Below are 23,658 nucleotides of genomic sequence, written 5' to 3'. Positions count from 1 at the left end.
AGTGAAGCATGGTGGAGGTTCCTTGCAAGTTTGGGGCTGCATTTCTGCAAATGGAGTTGGGGATTTGGTCAGAATTAATGGTCTCCTCAATGCTGAGAAGTACAGGCAGATACTTATCCATCATGCAATACCATCAGGGAGGCATCTGATTGGGCCCAAATTTATTCTGCAGCATGACAACGACCCCAAACATAAAGAGAGAGAAGCAACTGAGGCTGCCTAAATCCACAGAAGAACTGTGGTTAGTTCTCCAAGATGTTTGGGCCAACCTACCTGTCGAGTTCCTTCAAAAACTGTGTGCAAGTGTACCTAGAAGAATTGATGCTGTTTTGAAGGCAAAGGGTGGTCACACCAAATATTGATTTGATGTAGATTTTTCTTCTGTTCACTCACTTTGCATTTTGTTAATTGATAAATATAAACTATTAACATGTCTATTTTTGAAAGCATTCTTACTTTACAGCATTTTTTCACACCTGCCTAAAACTTTTGCACAGTACTGTATATATATATATAATATATACAGTCACCTCCAAAATTATTGGCACCCTTGATAAAGATGAGCAAAAAAGGCTGTATAAAATAAACAACACAGGTAATTAGCTATGTTTTATGCTCAAATATATGGGAAAACCATATTCTTTTATTCCAATACAATTGCTCAGAGAAAGTTTTTATTATCAAGTAATAAAAACAATTCTCTAAAGATAGGTGTCAGAATTGTTGGCACCCCTAAAGATTCTTAAAAATAAAATCAAACTAAATTAAATCTGCATTAAAATTCTACTTCTTTAAGTTCATCTCATTCTTAAGGAACTGTATTGTGGCCTTCCATGGCTTCCTGTTTCACTGGGGTATAAAAATGAGGTAACACGCATATGAAATCCATTTGTCATCCATCACCATGGGGAAAGGCAAAGAGTTCACAAATGAAAAGAGACAAATGGTTGTTGACCTTCATAAATCAGGCAATGGGTAAAAAAACAATAGCTAAAAAACTAAATATACCACTTACCACTATTAGGGCAATAATTAAGAAGTTCAAAACCACTGGAACAGTGGTAGACTTGCCTGGTAGAGGATGCAAGTGTATCTTGCCCCCACACAGAGTGAGGTAGATGGTTCGGGAGGCAAAGGGAAATCCAAGGGACTCAGTTGGATAATTACAGAACTTGGTTGCATCTTGGGGTCACCAAGTCTCCATATCTACAATTAGACGCCACCTCCATGCCAATAGGCCATTTGGAAGGGTTGCCAGAAGAAAGCATTTATTGAGAGCAACCAACAAATGGAAGCGCCTGGAGTTTGCTAAATGGCATTGGCATGTCGATTGAAACTGGGTGCTATGGTCAGATGAGACGAAAATAGAGCTCTTTGGCCACGCACACCAGTGGTGGTGGATCTTTGATGTTATGGGGCTGTTTTGCTTCCACTGGTCCTGGGGCCCTTGTTAAGGTCAACGGCATCATGAACTCTACCCAGTACCAGGACATTTTAGCCAAAAACCTGGTTGCCTCTGCCAAGAGGCTGAAACTTGGCCGCAAGTGGATCTTCCAGCAAGACAATGACCCCAAGCACACATCAAAATCCACAAAGAAATGGTTAATTGACCACAAAATCAACATTTTGCAATGGCCATCTCAGTCTCCGGACTTGAACCCCATTGAAAACCTGTGGTTTCAATTGAAGAGGGCAGTCCATAAACGCAGACCGAAGGATATCAAGGATCTGGAAAGATTCCGTATGGAGGAATGGTCTAAGATCCCTCCCAATGTGTTCTCCAATCTCATTAAACATTATAGAAAAAGACTCAGTGCCGTTATCCTTGCAAGAGGAGGGTGCACAAAGTACTGAAAACAAGGGTGCCAATAATTGTGACACTTAATTTTTTTGGAAATAAATTTATAATTTGAGAAATGTGTAATTTTGGTTGATTCCATTGAATCATTAATAAAGTCAAATATATTCCACATGTTGGAAAATTACAATATAGCTCAGTACTGATATTATTTATTTTATACAGTCTTTTTTGCTTATCTTTATCAAGGGTGCCAATAATTTTGGAGGTGACTATATATATATAAAATTAGGGCTGCTCTCCGATTTAGTTGATTAATCAGTCAGATTACAGGTTTTAAATTACCCAACACTACCCGGGTCTCTCTTACTACCCGGGTTTCGATTTATTAATTTGAGAATTTAAAGAAAATGTTGAAAATATGACAATACAGTTAGTGGTGGTCTCTGGCTGGTGTAATAAAGAAAATGTTAAAACAAGCTTTTGCATCAAGCCTTTTCTTAACTGACAGGGTATCAAGGTTTTACAGAAAACAATAACACACAGCGAGCGACAAGTACACGTCATTAATAATTGTGGTGACTATTCTTCTCAGGAACTAAATCGGAAACAAAACAACAACATCTACAGTGCGACTAATTTGGTTGCATATTCGACTGAAAATGTGCTTGTGCAAACGTAAATTGTAGTGTGCCACTAGAAATTCCTAAAGGCTGACTATAAAAAATAAACATGATTTTTTTTAAGTTGACAGTATAAAACAGATCTAAACTCTCATAGCTCAATTGTAATGTACTCTGGGAATGTAATTTATTGGTGTCCACTGCCCACTGTTAATCACACATTAAAAACTACAAATCCCATACCCTGCCAATTTCACTGATTTATCAGTGCGTTGGCTACTTGTTTCCAGACAGTTTGAAAACTTGTCAAACCAAGATGAGGAAAATAACAAATTATTTTCATGTGATTGGAGAAGTTTCAAAGAAAACCACGATGAAAAAAATTCAGATATGTTGGTGACTTTACAAGAAATGAGCAATGAAGATTTCTTTTATTATTATTAGGCTTCCAAGCTGGCTTGGGAAGCCTATTGTTATTGTAAAGATTTTTTAATTTTTCGTTTTGTTTATTATTGTCGTTTTTCCTCCTAAAACTTTAAACTGCACCTTTTCACATGTGAAGTAACCAATCAACATGAAACTTGTCAGGCATCATTCCATGTAGAGTACAGTTCAGAGGCAAAAACATTGCACTTCTGCATCAACCAAGATGGCAGCCTGACACATTTTTTGGAAAAACCTTTCAAAATCATCTTCTTGGGAACCGGTGAACCGATTGATCTGAAACTTTGCATATGTCATCAGCAACCAAACCCGCTTCACATTTGTGAAGCAGAAGTTGCTGCGATAAATTTTACTATCAAAATGGCTGCCACCAAATTTGCCAAAACACGCCCAAACATCAAACTGCTTCAGTTTTCAAAATGTTTAATCAACTATTTCTTAACTTTGTAGGCATCACCCTGGGGACAATCGAATTCAAATATGGTAAAATGGTGTTCTTTCGTAAAACAAGATGGCGGCGAGACATACATTGCATTCTTAAATTTAAAACCGCTTCAGTTGAACACAGTTTAGTTGATTAACTCCAAATTTGACAAGCATCATCCCTGTGTCAATACAAAAATTGTGTTTGTGCGTAAAGCAAGATAACCACCTGATGCATTTCTTTACAAACCTTTCAAAATCTTTGGTCAAATGTAAAACTAGCTTATAACTCCTTACAAAGTGCAGATAGGGTTATGGTTACTATACAACACATTTAGGAACCCATATATGCTCTATTAAAAAATGACCTTGATTGTAACCTTTGACCTCTCCTTAAGGTTAAATGTAAAATTAGCTTATAACTTAATAAAAAAAAATAAAAACTGAAATAGCTGGGTTGGATAAGTCTCCACCCCCCTTGTTATAGCAATCCTAAATTAGCTCAGGTGTAACCAATCGCCTTCAAAATCACACACCAAGTTAAGTGGCCTCCACCGTTGTTAAATTGTAGTGATTCACATGATTTCAGAACTCTGGGACAAAGTTGTAGAAAGGCACAGATCAGGGGCTGGGTATAAAAAATAATATCAAAGGCCTTGAATATCCCTTGGAGCACGGTCAAGATGATTATTAAGAAGTGGAAGGTGTATGGCACCACCAAGACCCTGCCTAGATCAGGCCGTCCCTCCAAACTGGATGACCGAGCAAGAAGGAGACTGATCAAGAGGCTACCAAGAGGCCAATGGCAACTTTGCAAGAGCTACAGGCTTTTATGGCCAAGACTGGTCAAAGTGTGCATGTGACAACAATATCCCAAGCACTCCACAAATCTGGCCTGTATGGTAGGGTGGCAAGAAGGAAGCCATTACTCAAGAAAGCCCACCTTGAATCCCGTTTGAAGTATGCAGAAAAACACTCAGGAGATTCTGTAGCCTTGTGGCAAAAAGTTTTGTGGTCTGACGAAACTAAAATGTAACTTTTTGGCCTAAATGCAAATTGTTATGTTTGGTGCAAACCCAACACAGCGCATCACCCAAAGAACACCATCCCTACTGTGAAGCATGGTGGTGGCAGCATCATGTTATGGGGATGTTTCTCATCGGCAGGCACTGGGACACTTGTCAGGATAGAAGGGAAAATGAATGGAGCAAAGTACAGTGAAGTCCTTGATGAAAACCTGCTGCCCTCTGCAAGAAAGCTGAAACTGGGACGGAAGTTCACCTTTCAGCATGACAACGACCCAAAGCACACATCCAAAGCTACACTGGAGTGGCTAAGGAACAAAAAAGTAAATGTCCTTGAGTGGCCCAGTCAGAGCTCCGACCTAAATCCAATTGAAAATTTGTGGCATGACTTGAAGATTGCTGTCCATCAACGCTCCCCAAGGAACTTGACAGAGCTTGAACAGTTTTGTAAAGACGAATGGTCAAATATTGCCAAATCTAGGTGTGCAAAGTTGGTAGAGACCTATCCCAACAGATTCACAGCTGTAATTGCTGCCAAAGGTGCTTCCACCAAGTATTAACTCAGGAGGGTGGAGACTTATCCAATTATGATCTTTCAGTTTTGTATTTATTATATAATTTTTTTCTCAATAATAACTTATTTTCCCCTTAACAATGTGGAGTATGGTGTGTAGATAAGTGGAAAAAATCCTCATTTAAATGCATGAAACTCTGAGGCACTGACACAACAAAATGTGAAAAAAGTTCAAGGGGGTGTAAACTTTCTATAGGCACTCATATATATACATATATATATATATATATATATATATATATATATATATATATATATATATATATATATATATATATAGAGACTACTGTGACAAGATGGCTTTGTGGTGACGTCAGACCCGGAAGAGAATAGACACACACCGACAGCACTGGGGTATGAAAAGCTCTGCGGCGCGTTTTAATAATAAATAAACAAAAGGTTTTAACAAAACACAAAATAAACAGCACGGTGACCAAAACAAATAGACAAACAAAACAGACACGAAACGAAACAAAACAAGTATCGTGCTGGTATCAATCAATCAATCAATCAATCAATCAATCAATCAATCTTTATTTTATATAGCACCTTTCATAGTGGACCACCATCACAAAGCACTTTACAAGATGCAGTAACAACAAGAAAATCCATAATACTTTAAATACAGAGAAATGCATAATACATGATACAGTAAAAAAAATAAAATAATGCATAATACATTAAATACAGTGGAAAGTGCATAATACATGATAGTAGCATAATACATGAAATAGTATCAGCAACACAGCAGCTAATAGCAGATACCAGACTTAAAGATCAGGGAAAGCAAGAGAGAATATAATCAGCACATGTAGCAATTAACACAAATACACACGGGCGGGATGCTACTGGATCCTTAGCTAATAATGCACTGCCCTTGCACTATTGCACTACTATTATGTCATTGTAGATATATCCTCTTGTAATAACTTGTTGCATCCTATTTCATATTGTATTTTAGTAGTATTATTTGCACTTACTGTAAACTATATTTTATTTAAATATGAATCTTGCATTGTAACCCTGTACTACCATGTAACACCTGTAAGTCACTTTTAATAATAATAATAATAATAATAATAATAATAATAATAATAATAATAATAACATGAAAAGAGTTTTCAGTCTGAAATACAATAATAAGATTCTACTGCAGCTGGGAGCTTAAGGGGACACTAAGCCCTCTGCCTTTTTTCTGCCTCCCAATTTTTTTTGGCCACCAGCCACCACTGATATGGAACCTACCAATTGGAACAATATTCCAGAAATGTTCTGCTTAGCTTTGGAGTATTCTTAGGTCATCTGTGCCGACACTAAAGTCTCCATTTAATCTCAGTGTGGTTTAAATTAGGTGAAAGTGCAGGCCAGGGCAGCACATCGATGGAGCAAATTCTCCATTTCACAAGCAGCATGTGACTGGAATTATCATGTTGCTATTTGGCAATTTCCTTATGCCTCACCAAAAACAGCACTGACTTAAATGGCTTTAGCGGTCACTGTGCTGTAGATGGTGCCATCTGTTGGATGACACATTAAAACAATTTCTAGTCATTAAAAACATAATTATAAGTTCAGACTGTATGCAAGGCTCCCTGCTACCATTTTTTGTATAAAGATGTACCTGACCTTTGAAATTAAAATGTATTATACAATGGCAAGAAAAATTCCTGAGCTCTGATTGATCAGCCTTGCACTCAACCCGTGATGTTATCCCAGCATAACATCACAGATCTAGTGTCGGCAACCACCTCTCGTTTGTAACCTTTCTTATGTTCTTAAATCAATTGGCCACAACTGCCAATAACACAGAAGAAATTACACAATTCCTGAAGTGAATTTTACCTAAACATAGCAACTGTGGAAACCTAGTTTAGCAAAGAGCCTTCAAACACAGAGCAGCCAGGAGACCAGACAGCACCTCTCAATGAGAAAAAATAAAAACATAAAAAAAGACACCTGGAGATCGACTCTGATGGACTAGACAAGATGGAATCTGACAGAAATTAAACATCCATGAAAAGACAAACCAACTGGGTGAGTGAGAGTAACACAAATATAGATTTGAAAACTGTCACAATAGAACACCTTAATACAGATCTACGGCAATTTTATGCCTTTGTCAGAAAAAAGCTCCGGAGAGCCGTATAGCATAAGCAGTTACGTGGGGCTCAGAGCAGACTTAAACAGACCTTGAGCTGTAACATTAAAATACTCTCAACAATGTGTTCAAGGCATACATAAAAAGAATTGTCCTATTGTTATTAACTCGCTTTAAACAGATATAACACTTATATCTATGATTTCTATTACATGAGAGTAGATTTTAAAACTTCATGCTGATTTTAAACTCTGCTCTTGCCAAGATAAGCACCAACTAAGATGTAGTTTTACAGTAAACTAATGAGATCCATCTGCTTTTCCATCCATTTGCATTTCCTTCCATATGATGATGTAGATATCCTTCTGCCTGGTGTTGATGGCTAAAGTGGAATGCTGGCTCCAGGGATCAGCTTATTTTGCCTCCCTGGTGCATCAGCACACACAACGGCTGCGATGCTGGTTCCAGATCAACCACAGTGCGATCTCCCCAGCCCCTCAGCATGACAACCGTCTGGATTGAGCTGAGTAGGGTACATCTCTGGGTTCTTCAAGGGGGTACCCTCCACCCTTGGTGTTTCGTCGACTAGCCCACAACACCTCAAGAGGGCTCGACGGTGACTCTGGCATCCCAGCATCACCCCCCTCCATCCCCCACTCAGCCCAGCTTAACTTGTGCATCAACGTTGCTTTCTTTCTATTGTGCTTGAAATCCCCAACCAGAATCTTTCCATCTCAACCACAGCCAGTTGCTGCTCCTCTCTGCTGCTTCAGATAAGTTCTTCACTGTGTGGCGCAACTCTTGACCAATGAATCCGACATCTCTGAGAAACCGGGTTGTAGAGTGTGCCACAAATCCTCGACAACCCACCTCCACCAGGTAAACCCGGACTCTCCATCCTTTCTGTTCCGCTTCAGCAGCTAGTTGAGCATACCAAAGTTTCTTCCTCTTACGCCTCCTCCACAGCATCCTCCCATGGCACTGTTAACCCTTTGCGGTCCATTTATTAATCGCGCGTCAGGCACGTCAGGTCTAATTAATTTTCACACGCGCAGTTAATTTTAGACGCGCTGTTTAAAAGTATTTTTTTACACAGTCAAACGGGTTTAAATGGCCCTGCATATCAACAAAGCACTCACTAGGCATCTCCAGCCCCGCCCCACCCTTTCGTTTGCTATAGCGTTCACCTATGTAAGAAATAAATAATAATAATAGTCGTACATACTGATCGATCATCTCCGGATCACTCGTTTTATCACCAAACTCCTCAATAATGCGATCCAAGTCATTATTTTATTACTATAACATCTCAAAAAAGCTCTGAAAATGTCCATGTTTTCTGTGCGCTGATTCAGTCAGCCAACTTGTTTACTTACGACCCGCCCCGTTATCTGATACCAGATACCATGTATGACTAATCATGAGATACTCCTTTTTTTTTTTTTTTTTTTTCCCGACTTGTCTCGGCTCTTGTCGCTCCCTCTAGGCAATTGAATGGTTTTCTCGGTTTTCTCTGGAGAAAAACGACTAGAAACCCGTTTTTTGCGTTGCTATAATGATGTCGGACCCAGTCCGACAAAGGACCTGTGAGGAATAATTGCAATGTCGGACCCAGTCCGACAATGGACCGGAAAGGGTTAACTCTACCAGGTGAATGAGGCTTGCTGATCCAGACCACAAGACAATATGTGGTCGAAGGTTAGTGGTGGCAATCTCAGGTGGAAAAATAAGCCGTTGACCAACATCTGCCAGCATTTTCCAGTCTCTAGCAGTTTCCAGTTGTCCTAGACGAGGCTTGGTTTTAATACCTTTTCTTGGTGGTTGCTCCCCTGGACGAATGAATGTTGTCCTGTGTGTGTAATATTTTGATGGAAATGGCGGCAACTTATTGGTCATGTTATGCCTGTCTTCCAATGCTAAGGCCAGACAACGCAGCACCTGGTCATGACGCCAAGTAAACTGTCCTTGGCTAAGAACCACCTTACATCCTGTCAAAATGTGCCTTAATGTTGCAGGTGATGAACACAAAGGACATGAGGGATCTTCTCCTACCCAGAGGTTTAGGTTCTGTGGTGATGGGAGAACATCATATGTTGACCTGATGAGGAAACTTATCCTGCTCTGTTCCATTGTCCATAGGTCTCACCAGCCGATCTTGCGTTGTTCTACACTCTCCCATCTCATCCATTCTCCCTGCTTGGCCTGGGAAACTGCCTTTACGCACCACATCCTCTCCCCTGCTTTTGCACCTCATTGACTACCAGCTTCCTCCGTTGAGCTGTAGCTGCCTTGTGCCATGTAGGAGGCTCTGAACTGAGACCAAGACCTACTGTTCCATGCTTAACTTGCCCCATGATATCACCGATTCGAAGGACAGCCTTTGCATCTTCCACGGCTTCCTTTGCCGTTCACTTCCTTCCAGTTTTCAACACCGGTGCTGCCTTCCTTACACATTTATCGCGTGACTCTACTAATGTCATTTCCAGTTGGACCTTGGTGCAACTTAAACTCCTCTTTTAGAGCAGAGACTGGTAGCTGCAGTATTCCTTTAATATAAATCCCCACTCTGCTGAGGCAACGTGGAACTCCCAACTAGTTCCTGACGTATGAACTGATTAAAGCTTCCAGCTCCTCTACTGTTGTCAAGGAAACCTCGTACACAGTCAGTGGCCACAGCAGCCTTGGCAGCTGTCTATACTCTTCAACCCTTCTTCTTCTTGTTGTCTCACTTCTCCCACACAAGCTGTGTCCTTTAGGTCCCCTTCATACCATCTCACAAGACTTTTAACTGGCTTCTCAGACACTGTTGGTATTGCCTCACCATTAATGTAGAACCTTTTATCCATTATTTTACCTATAACTATAGAGACGCTCCTTGATTTAGCGGGCTTGAATTTCATTTAATGAAGAATGTTTGTTTTATCTACTACTTTACCTTTAATTATAGAGATGCTCCTTGATTTAGTGGGCTTGAATTGCATTCGTGCCCATTCAATGTTATTGGTTAATTTGCCCAATAACCGATTAGTGCAGGCTACTGTTGTAGTCATGGTTGTCATGTCATCCATGTATGCTCGAATTGGTGGTAGTCGCATTCCAGAAGCCAAGCGTTCTCCTACTACCCATTTTGATGCCATAATGATTACTTCCGTTGCCATGGTAAAAGCCAGTGGAGAAATGGTGCATCCTGCCATTATTCCAACCTCTAGGCATTGCCATGTAGTGCTGAATTCTGAAGTTGAAAAACGAAATTGAAAATCTCCAAAGTAGGCTTTCACTGAATTTGTTATTGTCATCGGTACACTGAAAAAATCAAATGTTGCCCAAAGAAGTTCATGTGGCACTGAACCGTATGCATTAGCCAAATCCAGGAATGTGACATGGAGCTCTTTCTTCTCCCTTTTAGCCGATTGAATTTGTTGCCAGATCACACTGATGTGTTCTAAGCATCCCGGGAAACCTGGAATGCCAGCCTTTTGTACTGAAGTGTCATTGAAGCAGTTCTTTAATAGGTAAGTTGACAATCTTTGAGCAATGATGCTGAAGAAAATCTTGCCTTCCATGTTTAACAGGGAAATAGGGCTAAACTGACTGATGCTTGTAGAATCTTTTTCTTTTGGTATAAAGACACCACCTGCTCGGCGCCATGCTCTTGGTACAGCCTGTTTTTCCCATGCCACTTTTATCAATTTACACAGGATTCGTAGAACTCCAGAAGCACTCTTGTACACTCTGTACAGAACTCCGTTAGGCCCTGGAGATGATGAAGCCCTTGCTTTTTTCACAGCTTGCTCTACTTCTTTCCACTTAAGTGCACAGTCCTCCATTTGGTGTTCTGGTGGATTGATAGGTGGTCTGAAGGAATTGACATACGCTCCTGCTTTTTTGAATCCTGTGTGTGTTTCCTCAAAATCTCTCTCCAGCTCAAACTTAGATGCTTTGTGTGCCATTTTTCTCACTGGTGAATAACTTCTTTACACATTTGAATGGGTCTTTATAAAAGTTACTTCTCGCACGTTCCTTCTTTTTGCAGCGTTTCTGTAGTCCCTCAGCTCTGTGCAATGTTGCAAGCTTATCTTTTATGACCATTTGTTACAGATTGAGTGCCTCCTTCTGACTTTGTTCTGCTCTTCTCCATTGCTTCGTCAGCTGCCTCCTTTCTCTAACTAAGCGTTCAATCTCATCCTGCCGTCTAGACTTTCTAGGAATAGTTTGTACTTTTTCCTTCCTTTTTTCAGCTCCAAACCTCTCGCTTCCATATGCGTAGGTTATGTAACCAAAATTTCCACTTAACCTTTCCAACGCAAAACAGAGATCTGTGTTTACTGTGTCCCATGCAGTTTTCTTACAAGCTCTTGGCCATTTAACTCCAGGCTTGTGCCCATTGAGGTTCTTTTCTCTTTTACGCTGGTTCGACTGACCGGGTTCACAAGGATCATTAGGTTCATCGCTAGTTGTACCCATGCAAGTTCTTCTCACGTCTATGACAGGGGTGCTGATATCCTGCGAACTGTGGTTTGCTACCTGTCGCTGGATTTCATTCGACTGACTTGACTGACTTGTAAGAAGTACTGATCAATGCGAAGCCCTTGTCCCTTCTCCCTCAAACATTTCATTCTCCCTTGATGAATCTTCAAACCCCTGACCGTTGTTACCTTGCTCCAGCCGCAGGCACAAACCTGGAGTTCCATGTCTTTGCTAATTGCAGATCTTGAGCTAGTCTTTTGTGAAGTACTCTCCATTCTCGTATCCGTTTCCTTTCCTATGTTGTTAGCCGTGTTGTCTAACATTGAGTCATCTTCCACCCCACTCTCGCAGCCTTGGGCGGGTGTCTCCAGCATCCTGTTCCACTTGAAAACACAGAGTTGGATATTGCCGACAAAGGTAGCTAACCCCTGCCAGCCCCAATGGGGTTTCTTTCTTCCTGTCAGCTGTCTCTCCAGGCTGTCACAAGGTCTTCTCCTTGTTGTCAGCTGCACTATTCACAGCAGTCACTGGACGTGTCCAGATCTTCAAGATTTCCATTACATGAGAGTAGATGTTAAAACTTCATGCTGATTTTAGACTCTGCTCTCGCCAAGATAAGCACCGACTAAGACATAGTTTCCATATGATGATGTAGATATCCTTCTGCCTGGTGTTGATGGCTAAAGTGTAATGCTGGCTCCAGGGATCAGCTTATTTTGCCTCCTTGGCGCATCAGCACACACAAAGGCTGCAATGCTGGCTCCAGGGATAAACCACAGTGTGGTCTCCCCAGCGCCTCAGCATGACAACCGTCTGGATTGAGCTGAGTAGGGTACGTCTCTGGGGTCTTCAATTGGGCACCCTCCATCCCTAGTGTTTCTTTTAGAACATCATAGTTAATACTTTACAACAGTTAATGGAAAATAGGATCTATTTTATGAGGCAAATGTCTTATTTGCTATTTTTTACAGTGTGGGTCATTGTATAATAGGAATAATGCACTCCAGGTTGTGTGTGATTAGCATCGCTTCTCGAGCGTTTGACGCACTTGGCCTGTGGCCCCGTGCCCAACCACCCGAGGCGTGATGTAATCCCAGCACAACACACGCAATTTTTGAAAATCTGTAGCAGATTATTTTCTTTAGGGTGCATAGGAGTGTTACAAAAGCACCCCACTCGCCAAATGAGTTCATTTAATCCATGGAATCTTCAAGAAGGCAGGGGAGGTGGTGTTTTATATGTGTCCTCAGGCTCCCTCATCTTCATTTGAATTGTGTTAATATTTTACAATATATTGAGAAGTCTTTTTTTTAATTCAAGAGATTGGAATATCATTTGAATCTAATTTGCAGGTTTAAAAAAATAAATAATGTTTAAGTTGCATATGCCTGTTTTCCTTGTGCCAATTAAGTCTTGCTTTTCCAGAGGGTTTGCCACCATTGTCTCTATGGACTCATGAATCAGGTAATGGAGGCAATTTTTTTTTTTCTTCCAATGCCAAACTTGAGTTTCTCCTTGACAGATTTTACCTTCAACCCTCTTTAAGCAAAACCAAACCTGAGCCAGTACATTCATTAATATTAAGATAACAGGTTTTGTTTTCAGAAAATGTGCAGTTCAGACATGCAGAGAATGGAGTGAAGTATTGTAAGAAAGTATATTCAATAGGCATAGTCAGGTGGAAAAAAGGCTGTAAAAAATGCGAGGAATGTTAACACACATTTTGTATGTGTTCTGAATGTTTCAAGTTTCCTTAGAGAAGGCTTGGGAGCAGAGGTTTTAGGCAGTAGCCTCTCACTGCCAAAGGCCTGGTTTCAAACCCACCCTCAGACAGTTAATATGTTACTATGTTATACTATATCCAGACCACTGCAGGGAGCTACCACTCTGTGTGTGTGAATATGAGAGCGTGAGAGAGTGGATCGGGTCGATTCACGGGTAAGAAGACGGTGCTGCAGCGGGTTGCGGGTTTGGGTCGGGTCCTGTAGCAGCAGGTCCAGGTTGGAAGCGGGTGGTAAAAATCGGACTTGCGCAGGACTGTTGCCTGTGGGACGCCAAGTGTGTGTGTGGGGTGGGGGTGGGGAAATAAATAAATAAATAAATATTTACCAGATGTTTTTTTCCTGGATTTAACTTAAATCACATAAATTTTCCTAGATTTAACAAAAATCTTTTTTTCAGATTTTGCTGTGTGTGTGGGGGGGGGGGGGTTTATATATATATATATATATATATATGAACACACACACACATCCTTGACCAAATGGCAGAATGGAAAAGATAAATCTTTCATTGCTTCTGCTGCTACCATGCCTAACTCCAGCCAGTGTCATCCAGCCTCTAAAGAATCATTGCAAAACATTTTAAGCAATTTCTAGTCACAGGTAAAATTCTCTTCATTTTTCCACACGGAGTGGATAGTTTTAAAGGTCTTAAAGTCAAATATTTGAGCTTTAAAACAGATTGTGTCAACGTGAAGTATTTAGACAGTACAGCATTTCCTTATCTATTATCAACAGTCTAGTCATCGGTATTTCAGAAATAATGAGGACAACATTTTTACATGTGTTTACTGCGTCCTTTTCAGTGTTCTTTTTAACAATGATAAATGATGTTCCCAGTTCTAAGAGTTAATTTCCAAATGGAATCTAAAGAAATATTTTTCTCAAGAATGACTTGGAGCCAGGGTGAGAGAGTTTGTAGCTTTGTGAGCAGGTCAGTCCAGATTAGATATGGATGTGATATTGAACGTGTAATCTGTAGAAACAGTTGTATTGATAAAGCTGCACAAAAGTTCCAGTTTGGATGCTGTCCTCTTAAAATCACTGTTCATTGTTTTTTCAGCTCTCAGTCCCCAGCATTCTTATTTTCCTTTTGTTTGGATGGAAATATGTTTTAATATAAAACACTGTGTGTTCCAGTGGGTTTTTTTTTGTTGTTGTTTTTTTTTTTACTTTATCATAGATTTGTAATTGAATGAGTAACAACAATGGACAATCAGTCATTGGCTGGGCTTCTGTGTTTACAAATAGTTTTAAACATATACACTAACTGAAGTAAACCAAACAGTACCGTTTACACTTAGACACTTAATGATTGTGCCAAATTTACAAAGAAGCAAAATTGTGTCATTAACTTTTTGATGCTAACAATACTTCCTGTTTATTAAGCAGTAAAGTGTGTACCTAAATGAACTTTTCCAAGTAACAACAACAAATGAATAATATGCTGAATGAGTTTAGTTGCTAAATGTCAGCCTGTACATGTTTACACCCTACAACCTGAAGCCCCACAGTGCCTTTAGAGATGCATTATTTGCATGCGGCCTGATGGAGATTTTTGGTATGTTTTTATTAAGTAACATTTTGTATAGGTTAATAAGTCAGCAACTATCATAAACATACCTGTAACTGTATATTGAACAAAACAGCAACTCATGCTATTTATAATCTAGCTGTAGCACCTTCAGTGCCTTATTCTCAAGGCATTTCATTAAATTCTGTAATTTACACTTTTAATTAAATGTCTTGCAAATAGGACCCACTATGTAAGACTTACAGATTCTTTAGCCCCTTGACTTTCAGTTCTGCTCATACAGTAACATTGAAATTTGTGAATCAGGCATGTCTTTATTGAACAGAAGTAATCTGATTTAATACTAAACACTCGCCTTGAGGTTTGGGATTTTCAAAGCCTCTGCAAGTGATGCTGAATAAAATAATGACTTGTGTGCCTTGTTTAGTAATCTTTCTTTTGTTCCTTTTAGTGTAAAATTCTGGAAAGGAAGCTCAAAGAGGAAATGGTCTTCACAGAATACGAGCAGATCCCAAAGAAGAAAGCTGATGGCGTTTTCACCACGGCAGTGATGCCAGACAACGCAGAGCGAAACCGCTTCCGGGACATCGTTCCCTATGAGGAAAACCGTCTTGAGCTTGTGCCAACCAAAGAAAACAACACCGGCTACATCAATGCCTCCCATATCAAGGTGAAGAAAACTTCCTGGATTTTATTCTCTAATTGTTAATTTTTTGTGATTTTTTATGTTTATAAAATGCCCATTAATTGTGAGAGCTGGAGACTAAAGCTTTCAGCAGTTTCTCGTGGGCAAAGAGACATGCCAGTCCTATCCTAGGCCTTTCTTTAGAGAGGGCCTGTGCCAGTCTGACACAAATGGGAATCAGTAGTGCATTCAATCTCTTGTCTTAAACCAATAAAAACATTTAAGAAAGGATGCCAAAAAAAGAACTATCCTTACCAGTATTTTCAAACATACTAATGAACTACTACTAAAGGAAAGTCTGTAGGAGATAGCAGGGCCGTTTTGTGCTACGTAGTATGGTATGTGTGACCTGGAAACCCTGGTTTACATCTGTTCAACATGAAGCATCTGTTCAACATGTTCTAGGTACCATAAATACTTCTAGAGGGGGTTGATAAAACAAGTTTCAAGCATCAGACATTTAGACCGCTAACAGTATATTCAAGATAAAAAAAGTACTGTATGTAACATTTACTTGTACTGAATACTTCAATTTGCAGTTAGCAGTAAAGCTCAACACCAACAAAGGTTTGGACCTCAAGGGTTAACCCAAACTAAGTTTTTCACTTTTACTCTATAACTTTTTTCTTTTATAGCATAAGCCTCTGAAGAGTCCTTTTATAATTTTTGGAATACAATAAAAAAAGAAAAGAAAAAAATGAAACAAAAAGGTTTTACTTTTAAGTGAAGCCAACCAGGCTCAGTCAAGGGACTGCTTTTTATCCTGCAGTTCAGATAGCACATCGGCCACTAGTGCCTGTTCCGGAGAAGGCAGTAATACATTGCCTGTGGCAGTCTCTATAAACATGTTTATAATTCCTTTATGAAAGTGCCAGGATGAAGTCTGGTGTCGGCTGGCAAGCGAAGTCTGCTCACACACAGCCTGTTGTGTGGAGCCGATGCCTGAGGCTGTTACCTGTCTCCACCGAGCAACAATACAGGGATCACATTGCGCAAAAGGCAGCCCTACGGGATTGCTGGCTTGCAAGTGCTGTTTTTACCAGTAGACGCATAAACAATCAAGGTGCTATTAAGATAGCGTTAAGATAAACAAAATACATGCACTCGCTGTCTAGCGTTTAAGCACTTCGATACCGGTTTCATTTTCATTGCTGTACAGCGTGCAGAGCAGTCTGTCCTTGATGAACCGTGTCCCAGAGTCTAGAAAACATAAACTGATACACTGATGCAATGCATGTGTATGAATAGCGTATCACCTACAACTTCAGACCCCAGCTACCCCATTTGGCATGATGGTGGTTTCCCCTACAGAAATCAAAGACCTGCATTACATTGATCTTAGAATGAAATACTATACTTGAAAACTAGTAGCCTCCGTGGTTTACTTAATTGACATTTTTTGGCCACCTAGAATGATTAAATAGCTTTTTGTGTGTTAGCGCTGCTTCATCGACAGTCATAAAAGAAAAAGGCCTTGGTATATACCATGTTGTGTACTTTAAGTGTGCTGCTCTGTGATTGAATAAGCAGGGCAATGTATGTGTGTGGTGTCTTGTTTTATTTGCATGTGTAAAAGTATGTGTGTTTGAGGGAGAGGGGGTGTAGCTTTCCCTGCTTGATATTGTTATATATATATATATATAACAGACTACTTTTCCACCACTAAATTGAGATGCCCCATCAGAGTAATGATTGAGTATTCCAAACCAAGATTAGTTACCTCCCATTCCGTATTGCCTGGCCCCTAAAACTGTGTATTGTTTCATTTTCTAGTGCAATGTTATTATAACAGGGATTTTAATTTTATGTACACGACTCATAATGTATTTACTGACTCTAATTGAGTCTAGTTTAGTCTCTAACAGCACAGAAAATAAAGCTGAATTATGGGAACAGGCCAGCAGTGGAACAGCTGGTAATGTAATGATAAGATGACAATAAGTCAGAGAAAGGGGCTCTTTTGGACAGTGATGGAGTGACAGCGGCTATGCTTTTAAATTCCCAGGTGAGCATCCGCAGCGAGGAGTGGCACTACATTGCCACACAGGGGCCCCTGCCAAACACGTGCCAGGATTTCTGGCAGATGGTCTGGGAGCAGGGAGTGAATGTCATAGCCATGGTTACAGCTGAGGAGGTATGTCAAAGAATTACTAATAATACTTTAAACAAAATGCTTGAAAGCAAGACTGGTTTGCAGTGCTGCATGGTTGTATTTCAGACTATACATCATCTGTAATGTATTCAAAATGGAAAATGAAGACAACTATCTCTATTTGATTTTCAAGATTTCACAATAAGCAGTACTGTCACAGGAAAGGGACATGCATGCACACACAAACTACAGGCACTAGGTGGCATGCAAAGACTGCTTGTTGATGTAGCCCTCTACCTTCATACACAATGTTTAGATAAAATGGAATTAATTTGGTCTATTCCATCTAATAATATCAATTATGCTGTATATTAGTAGTGTTTGGGTGGCAGTTAGTCATAATCAGCTTAACTGTAAAAAATCTAGCTTCAATGGAAGTGAGGTATTTTTTTTTTCTTGTACACCAAGCTCCTTCCTACTTGCAGACACAAATGCTCAAATTTTACTTTGCACTTTTCACACAGTAGAAAAGAAAACTGAAACATGTAGTCATATGAATTAGAAGTGTTTATTTTTTATTTCAGGAGGGTGGAAGGCCAAAGAGCCATAGGTACTGGCCTAAACTAGGCTCCAAACACAACTCAGCAACCCACGGCAAGTTCAAGGTGACAACCAAGTTCCGCACAGATTCTGGTTGCTATGCAACCACAGGTTTAAAGGTCAAGCATCTTTTGTCTGGGCAGGAGAGGACCGTGTGGCACTTGCAGTACACTGATTGGCCGGATCATGGTTGTCCTGAAGAATTGCAAGGATTTTTATGTAAGATTTGTTTTGTATTTGTATGTTATTCGTAATCTCCTGGGCTCTTGTACTGTATTCCCTACTATGTTGTATGCAGAAATAGCTATGAATAGATGTATGTCCTAATTGTTGTGATTTTATTCTGCCATTTTGTATTCAGCAGTTTTTACCTTTTATTGAAACTAATTTTAATCATTTGATTTGGATGAGCATATTATGTTGAAAAAGATTGCTAAATGTAGAATATAGTATTTATATGCCAAATGAGTAATATTCATTATAATGAGAGGGGCCTAGAATGCATCTATAGGCCATGTATATTCAATGCATATTGGATTGGATTATTCATTGATACCAAACTAACATCATGCACTAGAAATTCATTTTTAAAACTTAAAATATAGACCCATCACTACAGAAAACATTTACTTCCTGCCAAGTCTTATACTAAAGACTTCCAAGTGTAACTAACATTTTTATATTCATGGTGTAATGGCCGTTGTTTTTTGCTTACAGCCTATCTGGAAGAGATTCAGTCTGTGCGTCGTCACACCAATAGCATGCTTGACCCCTCGAAGAGCAACAATCCACCCATTGTAGTGCACTGCAGTGCTGGGGTGGGCAGGACTGGAGTGGTCATTCTCACAGAACTGATGATCGGCTGTTTGGAACACAATGAGGTTTGTAATAAACAGCATACTGCCCTACGTGTGGCCTTCTTTAAAGTATAATTGTTTCATTTCTCTTTGAAAATTTGCATTTGCTTCAAAATAGGACCCATTTTTTTAAGTTTGTAAATGGCTGATTCTCTCCGTCACCTTTTGATTCTTGGTAGCGTTCTGTGGTCACCATTTTCGTGTCATATTCCACAAACTGTTAGCAATACATACTTTAAATATACTTTGCATTTTCCTCCTTGTTTACAAGCTGTTCTATCAGAGGTACTGTCCCCTTCCACAATGCCTCATGGGGTGCTTTTGTTTTCATTCAAAAGAACACAAAACATGCCTAGTTTGTGTTCTGTAATTGTGACTAAGCACTCCAGCTGCTTCATCAGTGCCTTTGAGGGGTAATAATGCATTCTGTGTTAATGCTTTTCTAGCATTGTCCCCACCTTAGTTTAATTATTGCATGTAATATAAGACAGTCAGTGAACTTTGTTTTCATTTGTGCATCACATATGCAGAACTGTGTAAAATTACTTTTCCATCACCTCACACTAAGTCCCCCTAAGCACTGTTTTTCTCTCTCTTCCAGAAGGTGGATGTCCCCATGATGCTGGAGTATCTCAGGCAGCAACGCATTTTAATGGTCCAGACTATCACCCAGTATAAATTTGTCTACCAGGTTCTTATTCAGTTCCTCAAAAACTCCAGACTAATATAGAATTGAGACCAATCTGTCTGCCATTTGACTGCTATTGTACATCGGTCCTAAATACTTCAAACCTTGTACATTTCACTTGTCATGTTAATAGCACCTTGTTACATATAATCTGTCTGAACATCAATATATTACTTGATGTTCTGACATTAAGAATATATGCTACTTTCTTACTAATGTCCTTCATAATAATGTATACCTTTAAACATATGAATAACACTTCTTAGTATAGTAAAGTAACGTTTAGTGCTCTCAGCCTATATATATTTAGGTGAAATGTTTTATACTGTAGTAAAAAGAAAACACACAGTACTTCATATATAAATCAAGCCATTTTGTCAACGCAAATTTTCACTTTTTTATTTTCAGGCAATAATGTCAAAAGTAATAGGCTCTCCTGTTGCATTCCTCATTCCCATTGTTTTAAGACACCTTAGGGCCAAATTGAGTTAACTTTTAGCTTTTTTATGTATGTGTGTGTGTGTGTGTCAATGAGGATGCATGCAATAAAACAAAAACAATAAATTAACACATTATTAAGAAACAATTAAAAAGATGCTCTATGTATTACATTGTATGTATGACTTTGTATTTCCCCCCCCTTAGCCTTATAAACCAATTTAACCTATAAAAGTGTGCAGGTTCTGTAGACAACAATAACAAACGCTGTTTCCAGTCTTTTGGTCTTAGCATTTCATTTTACAAAATAATTTAAACAAATGACACTTTGTTTGCAGACTGTCCTCCGTTATGCATGTCTGTACTGTTCTTGTGCTAAAAAACAAAACAAAACATGAAACAATAACACAGGTCTTACATTTTCCAATGTCACTTTTAACCTGTATCAATTTGCATTTATGATAGTTACTAAAGATATTTTACTAGCTTTTACTAGCATTTTGTATTCACCATTTCGGGTAATGTTGCTGTCTGTGTATCTGTAATGACGTTGCCATGAAATAGAGACTTTTCAGTGGCTTTGAATCAAAACCTTTTAATAAAAATGGAAAAACAAACAGTAATGATGCAGGGACATATATTACTTATTGATTAACAATTGAATTTCAAAGTGAAAATAGAGACGAGAACATCACATTAAATGGCACTGTTTTAAACACTTTGTGGTCCAATAGAGGTCAGTAGAACCACCTCTAGAGAAAAATAAAGAAATTGCAGGATGCTTTAAATTGGGTAAACATCACTGTAATTGTGAGATAATGCCTTGTACTTTGTATCTGCAGTTCAGATGTACTCTAACTACATTTTAAGTGACGTTTAAAATCTTTACTCTGGTATAAAGCAATTTTATTTGTAATTTCAGTCTTTACAAATTATTACACTATGCATTCCTACAGTTTGTCTAACTTAACTGCTTCTGTGTGTTCTCACTCGATTTGAAGTTAAATTGTTGGGTTTCATATACAGACAAACTGTACAAAACTACAGTATTTATGATAGTTCAACTACAAAAATAATAAACTACCGTTGTAAATGTAAACGACTGGTCAAAACTGCCCTATCAATACAGTGCAATGTTGGAACCAAGAATACATTGTCTACATTGATTATTTCTATTTCTAAAGGGAACTGGTATCCATACATTGTGTCTCATTAGCTTCCCAATTTAACCTAGAGACAGGACGTCAAGCCTGGGTTAATTTTAGTTAATCAATTAACCAACATATGAATACAAAGTTCCCTTATTTAAGTAACCAATCAACCTGCCCTTGTTCTGTCGCCCTGAATTATCGTGATTTGAAAAAAAAAAAAATTGTTAAATGTCATGATCATTTAAAAATCAAATTTAACATTTAATTTTACTTAAAGCCATTACACTTGTTAGTGGTGTTCACAAAGGTGAACTTGCCAGACAAAGCGTATCATTTAAGAAGTGATCCATTTGTATGTTAATAGCTATACTATATCCACTTGTATATCTTATGAACATTATATTTAAATTAATTTGGGTAATTTATACCTGGAATTGTCTACCGCGTACTAGTATTCTGCGATTTTTGGGTTGTTAGGCCTGGAATATTGTAAACAGTTGTCCCCTGTATATAATCCATGTTTCTGCTCCCGATCGCCAATGCGACTGCATAGAACGTCTTCCGGGAGCTACTGTTTTTACATTGCTGTGGCGCTGATAAATCACAGTGCAGTAATGGAATTTTTTATCCATATCCCTGAACCAGGATGAACAGGGATACCATGAGGGGAAGCAGAACATAATGTAATAGATCACTTTCACTACATATACATTGAGTTTGGTGTGTGGACACAGTGCTGTCAAAATGTTACACCTCTCCCATGAAAGACAGTCATTTTAACCTGAATAATGGAGTGCCTTAGACAGCAATACAGAGTGGATCATGGTGCCAACTGTGTTATTGCCTCAGTCCGATTTTGTCAGTCAGTAAATGTTGGAGTCAGCTAATAAAAAATATCACAAATTAATTGGAAATAGTATTTATATTTTTTATTCAAATGCAAATTTAAAAAGGTAAAAACATAGTCTGCTCATTTATTCTTTTTTTTTTCTTTTAACCCCTAGATGACACACATTTTAATCAAAAACAATTGCCACTAACCCACTTAATGTCAAAATATAACTTTCTGAAAGAATATTGTCTTTTCTGAAAGAAAAACGTCTTTTCAGAATGTTCATAAAGCACTGTGGTCAGGCTAAGGGGAGAAATACTTCACCTTGAAGCTATCTTGGGTCACAGGTATGAATTGAGTTTGGTGGGAACAGCCACCAGCATCTCAAAACCAATATAAACCTTACTTTGGCACAATTAAAAGTGTCTGCACAGGCAAATCTTGGGGAATAAATAGCAGAGAGGAGAGAAGAAAATACAGGAGAGAATACACAGATAATACCATGTCTAGAGCAAAAGCTAGTCGCCCTTTCCCATTTTATAAGCATTAACTTTGCTTACCAACCACATAGTGTTTAATAGTGAAAGCATTCAAAGTCATCAGAAACAGTTTGATAACTGATGACATCAAAGACATTTCGATTGTGGGACAGAGGATTAGTTTCTCAAGATGTTTTAAATGTTATTTTCATATAATTATTTGTATTATTATTATTATTATTATTATTATTATTATTATTATTATTATTGACGTTGTTTTCAAAAGAAAGGCAGCGACAAAATCCTACCATCCAAACACTTTTTGGATGTTGCAAGCAGTAGCCTAAAAGTGACATAAAAATGTCTGTTCATATATATGTATTTTTAATGTATGTGATGTCAAGAGAGTTGTGCAAGATGAGCAGAATGAGTTGTTTTGAATGTTATGAACTTTGTTTTAATATTATGATTCTAAAATCTTTTAACCATGCATGCTGTTTTTATACTCTAATGTATAGTTACTCGAATCGGTATATAAGATTATGCTTGCCAGTTATATGTTGATATAACTGAAATTGTTGACAGTATTTTTTTGCACTGTATCCAGATGCATTTCTCTTCTTTTTGTATTTGTTTAAATATTTTGACTCCTGCCTTTTCACTGGTAGAACATCTAACTAACTTTCACAGACCATTTTATTCTTGTGTAGAATTCTTTTTTTTGTATATGCTTTTACTTTTGTTTCCTTGTTTACATTTAATGTAACAAACCTTTTTGAAAAATACCTCTATCATTCCTACTCACAACATGCAATAAAACATTATTTAGATTTTTCCCCTTGTCTGCTGCATACTGTTTCTCTAAACAAATACAGAATGGCTGCAGAATTACAAGAAATAATTCTATTGACTGCATCTGTGACATCAGAACATCTTTTACTTTTCTTTTGCATGGACCAGGCTACAATTATAAATAATGTGTGTATATTTAAAATTGTATAGTACATCAAATAGTTTTTTTGAATATAGTGTGAACTGGTCTTTAAACATCAAAGAATAAGTAGCTTCT

The 23,658-nt window shown here is 38.5% G+C and overlaps 1 protein-coding gene across 4 annotated transcripts in view; it reads left to right on the top strand.

Moving 5' to 3' along the window:
• LOC117411329 (tyrosine-protein phosphatase non-receptor type 14-like) overlaps positions 1-23,424 on the top strand; it is a 113,065-nt gene extending 89,641 nt beyond the window's left edge. For all 4 annotated transcript variants that reach the window (XM_059025321.1, XM_059025320.1, XM_034018677.3 and 1 more), the window contains 5 exons: positions 15,219-15,437; positions 17,458-17,586; positions 18,129-18,363; positions 18,862-19,025; positions 19,603-23,424. In XM_059025321.1, coding sequence (XP_058881304.1) covers positions 15,219-15,437; positions 17,458-17,586; positions 18,129-18,363; positions 18,862-19,025; positions 19,603-19,731 — 876 coding nt within the window. In that variant the 3' untranslated portion in view covers positions 19,732-23,424. The remainder of the gene's footprint in view (positions 1-15,218; positions 15,438-17,457; positions 17,587-18,128; positions 18,364-18,861; positions 19,026-19,602) is intronic.
• The last annotated feature ends 234 nt before the right edge of the window (positions 23,425-23,658 follow it).

Source organism: Acipenser ruthenus, chromosome 6 (assembly GCF_902713425.1).
Source record: "Acipenser ruthenus chromosome 6, fAciRut3.2 maternal haplotype, whole genome shotgun sequence".
Lineage (NCBI taxonomy): Eukaryota > Metazoa > Chordata > Actinopteri > Acipenseriformes > Acipenseridae > Acipenser > Acipenser ruthenus.
Note: the sequence above shows the minus strand (reverse complement) of the source record. Positions and strands in the feature narration are given on the sequence as shown.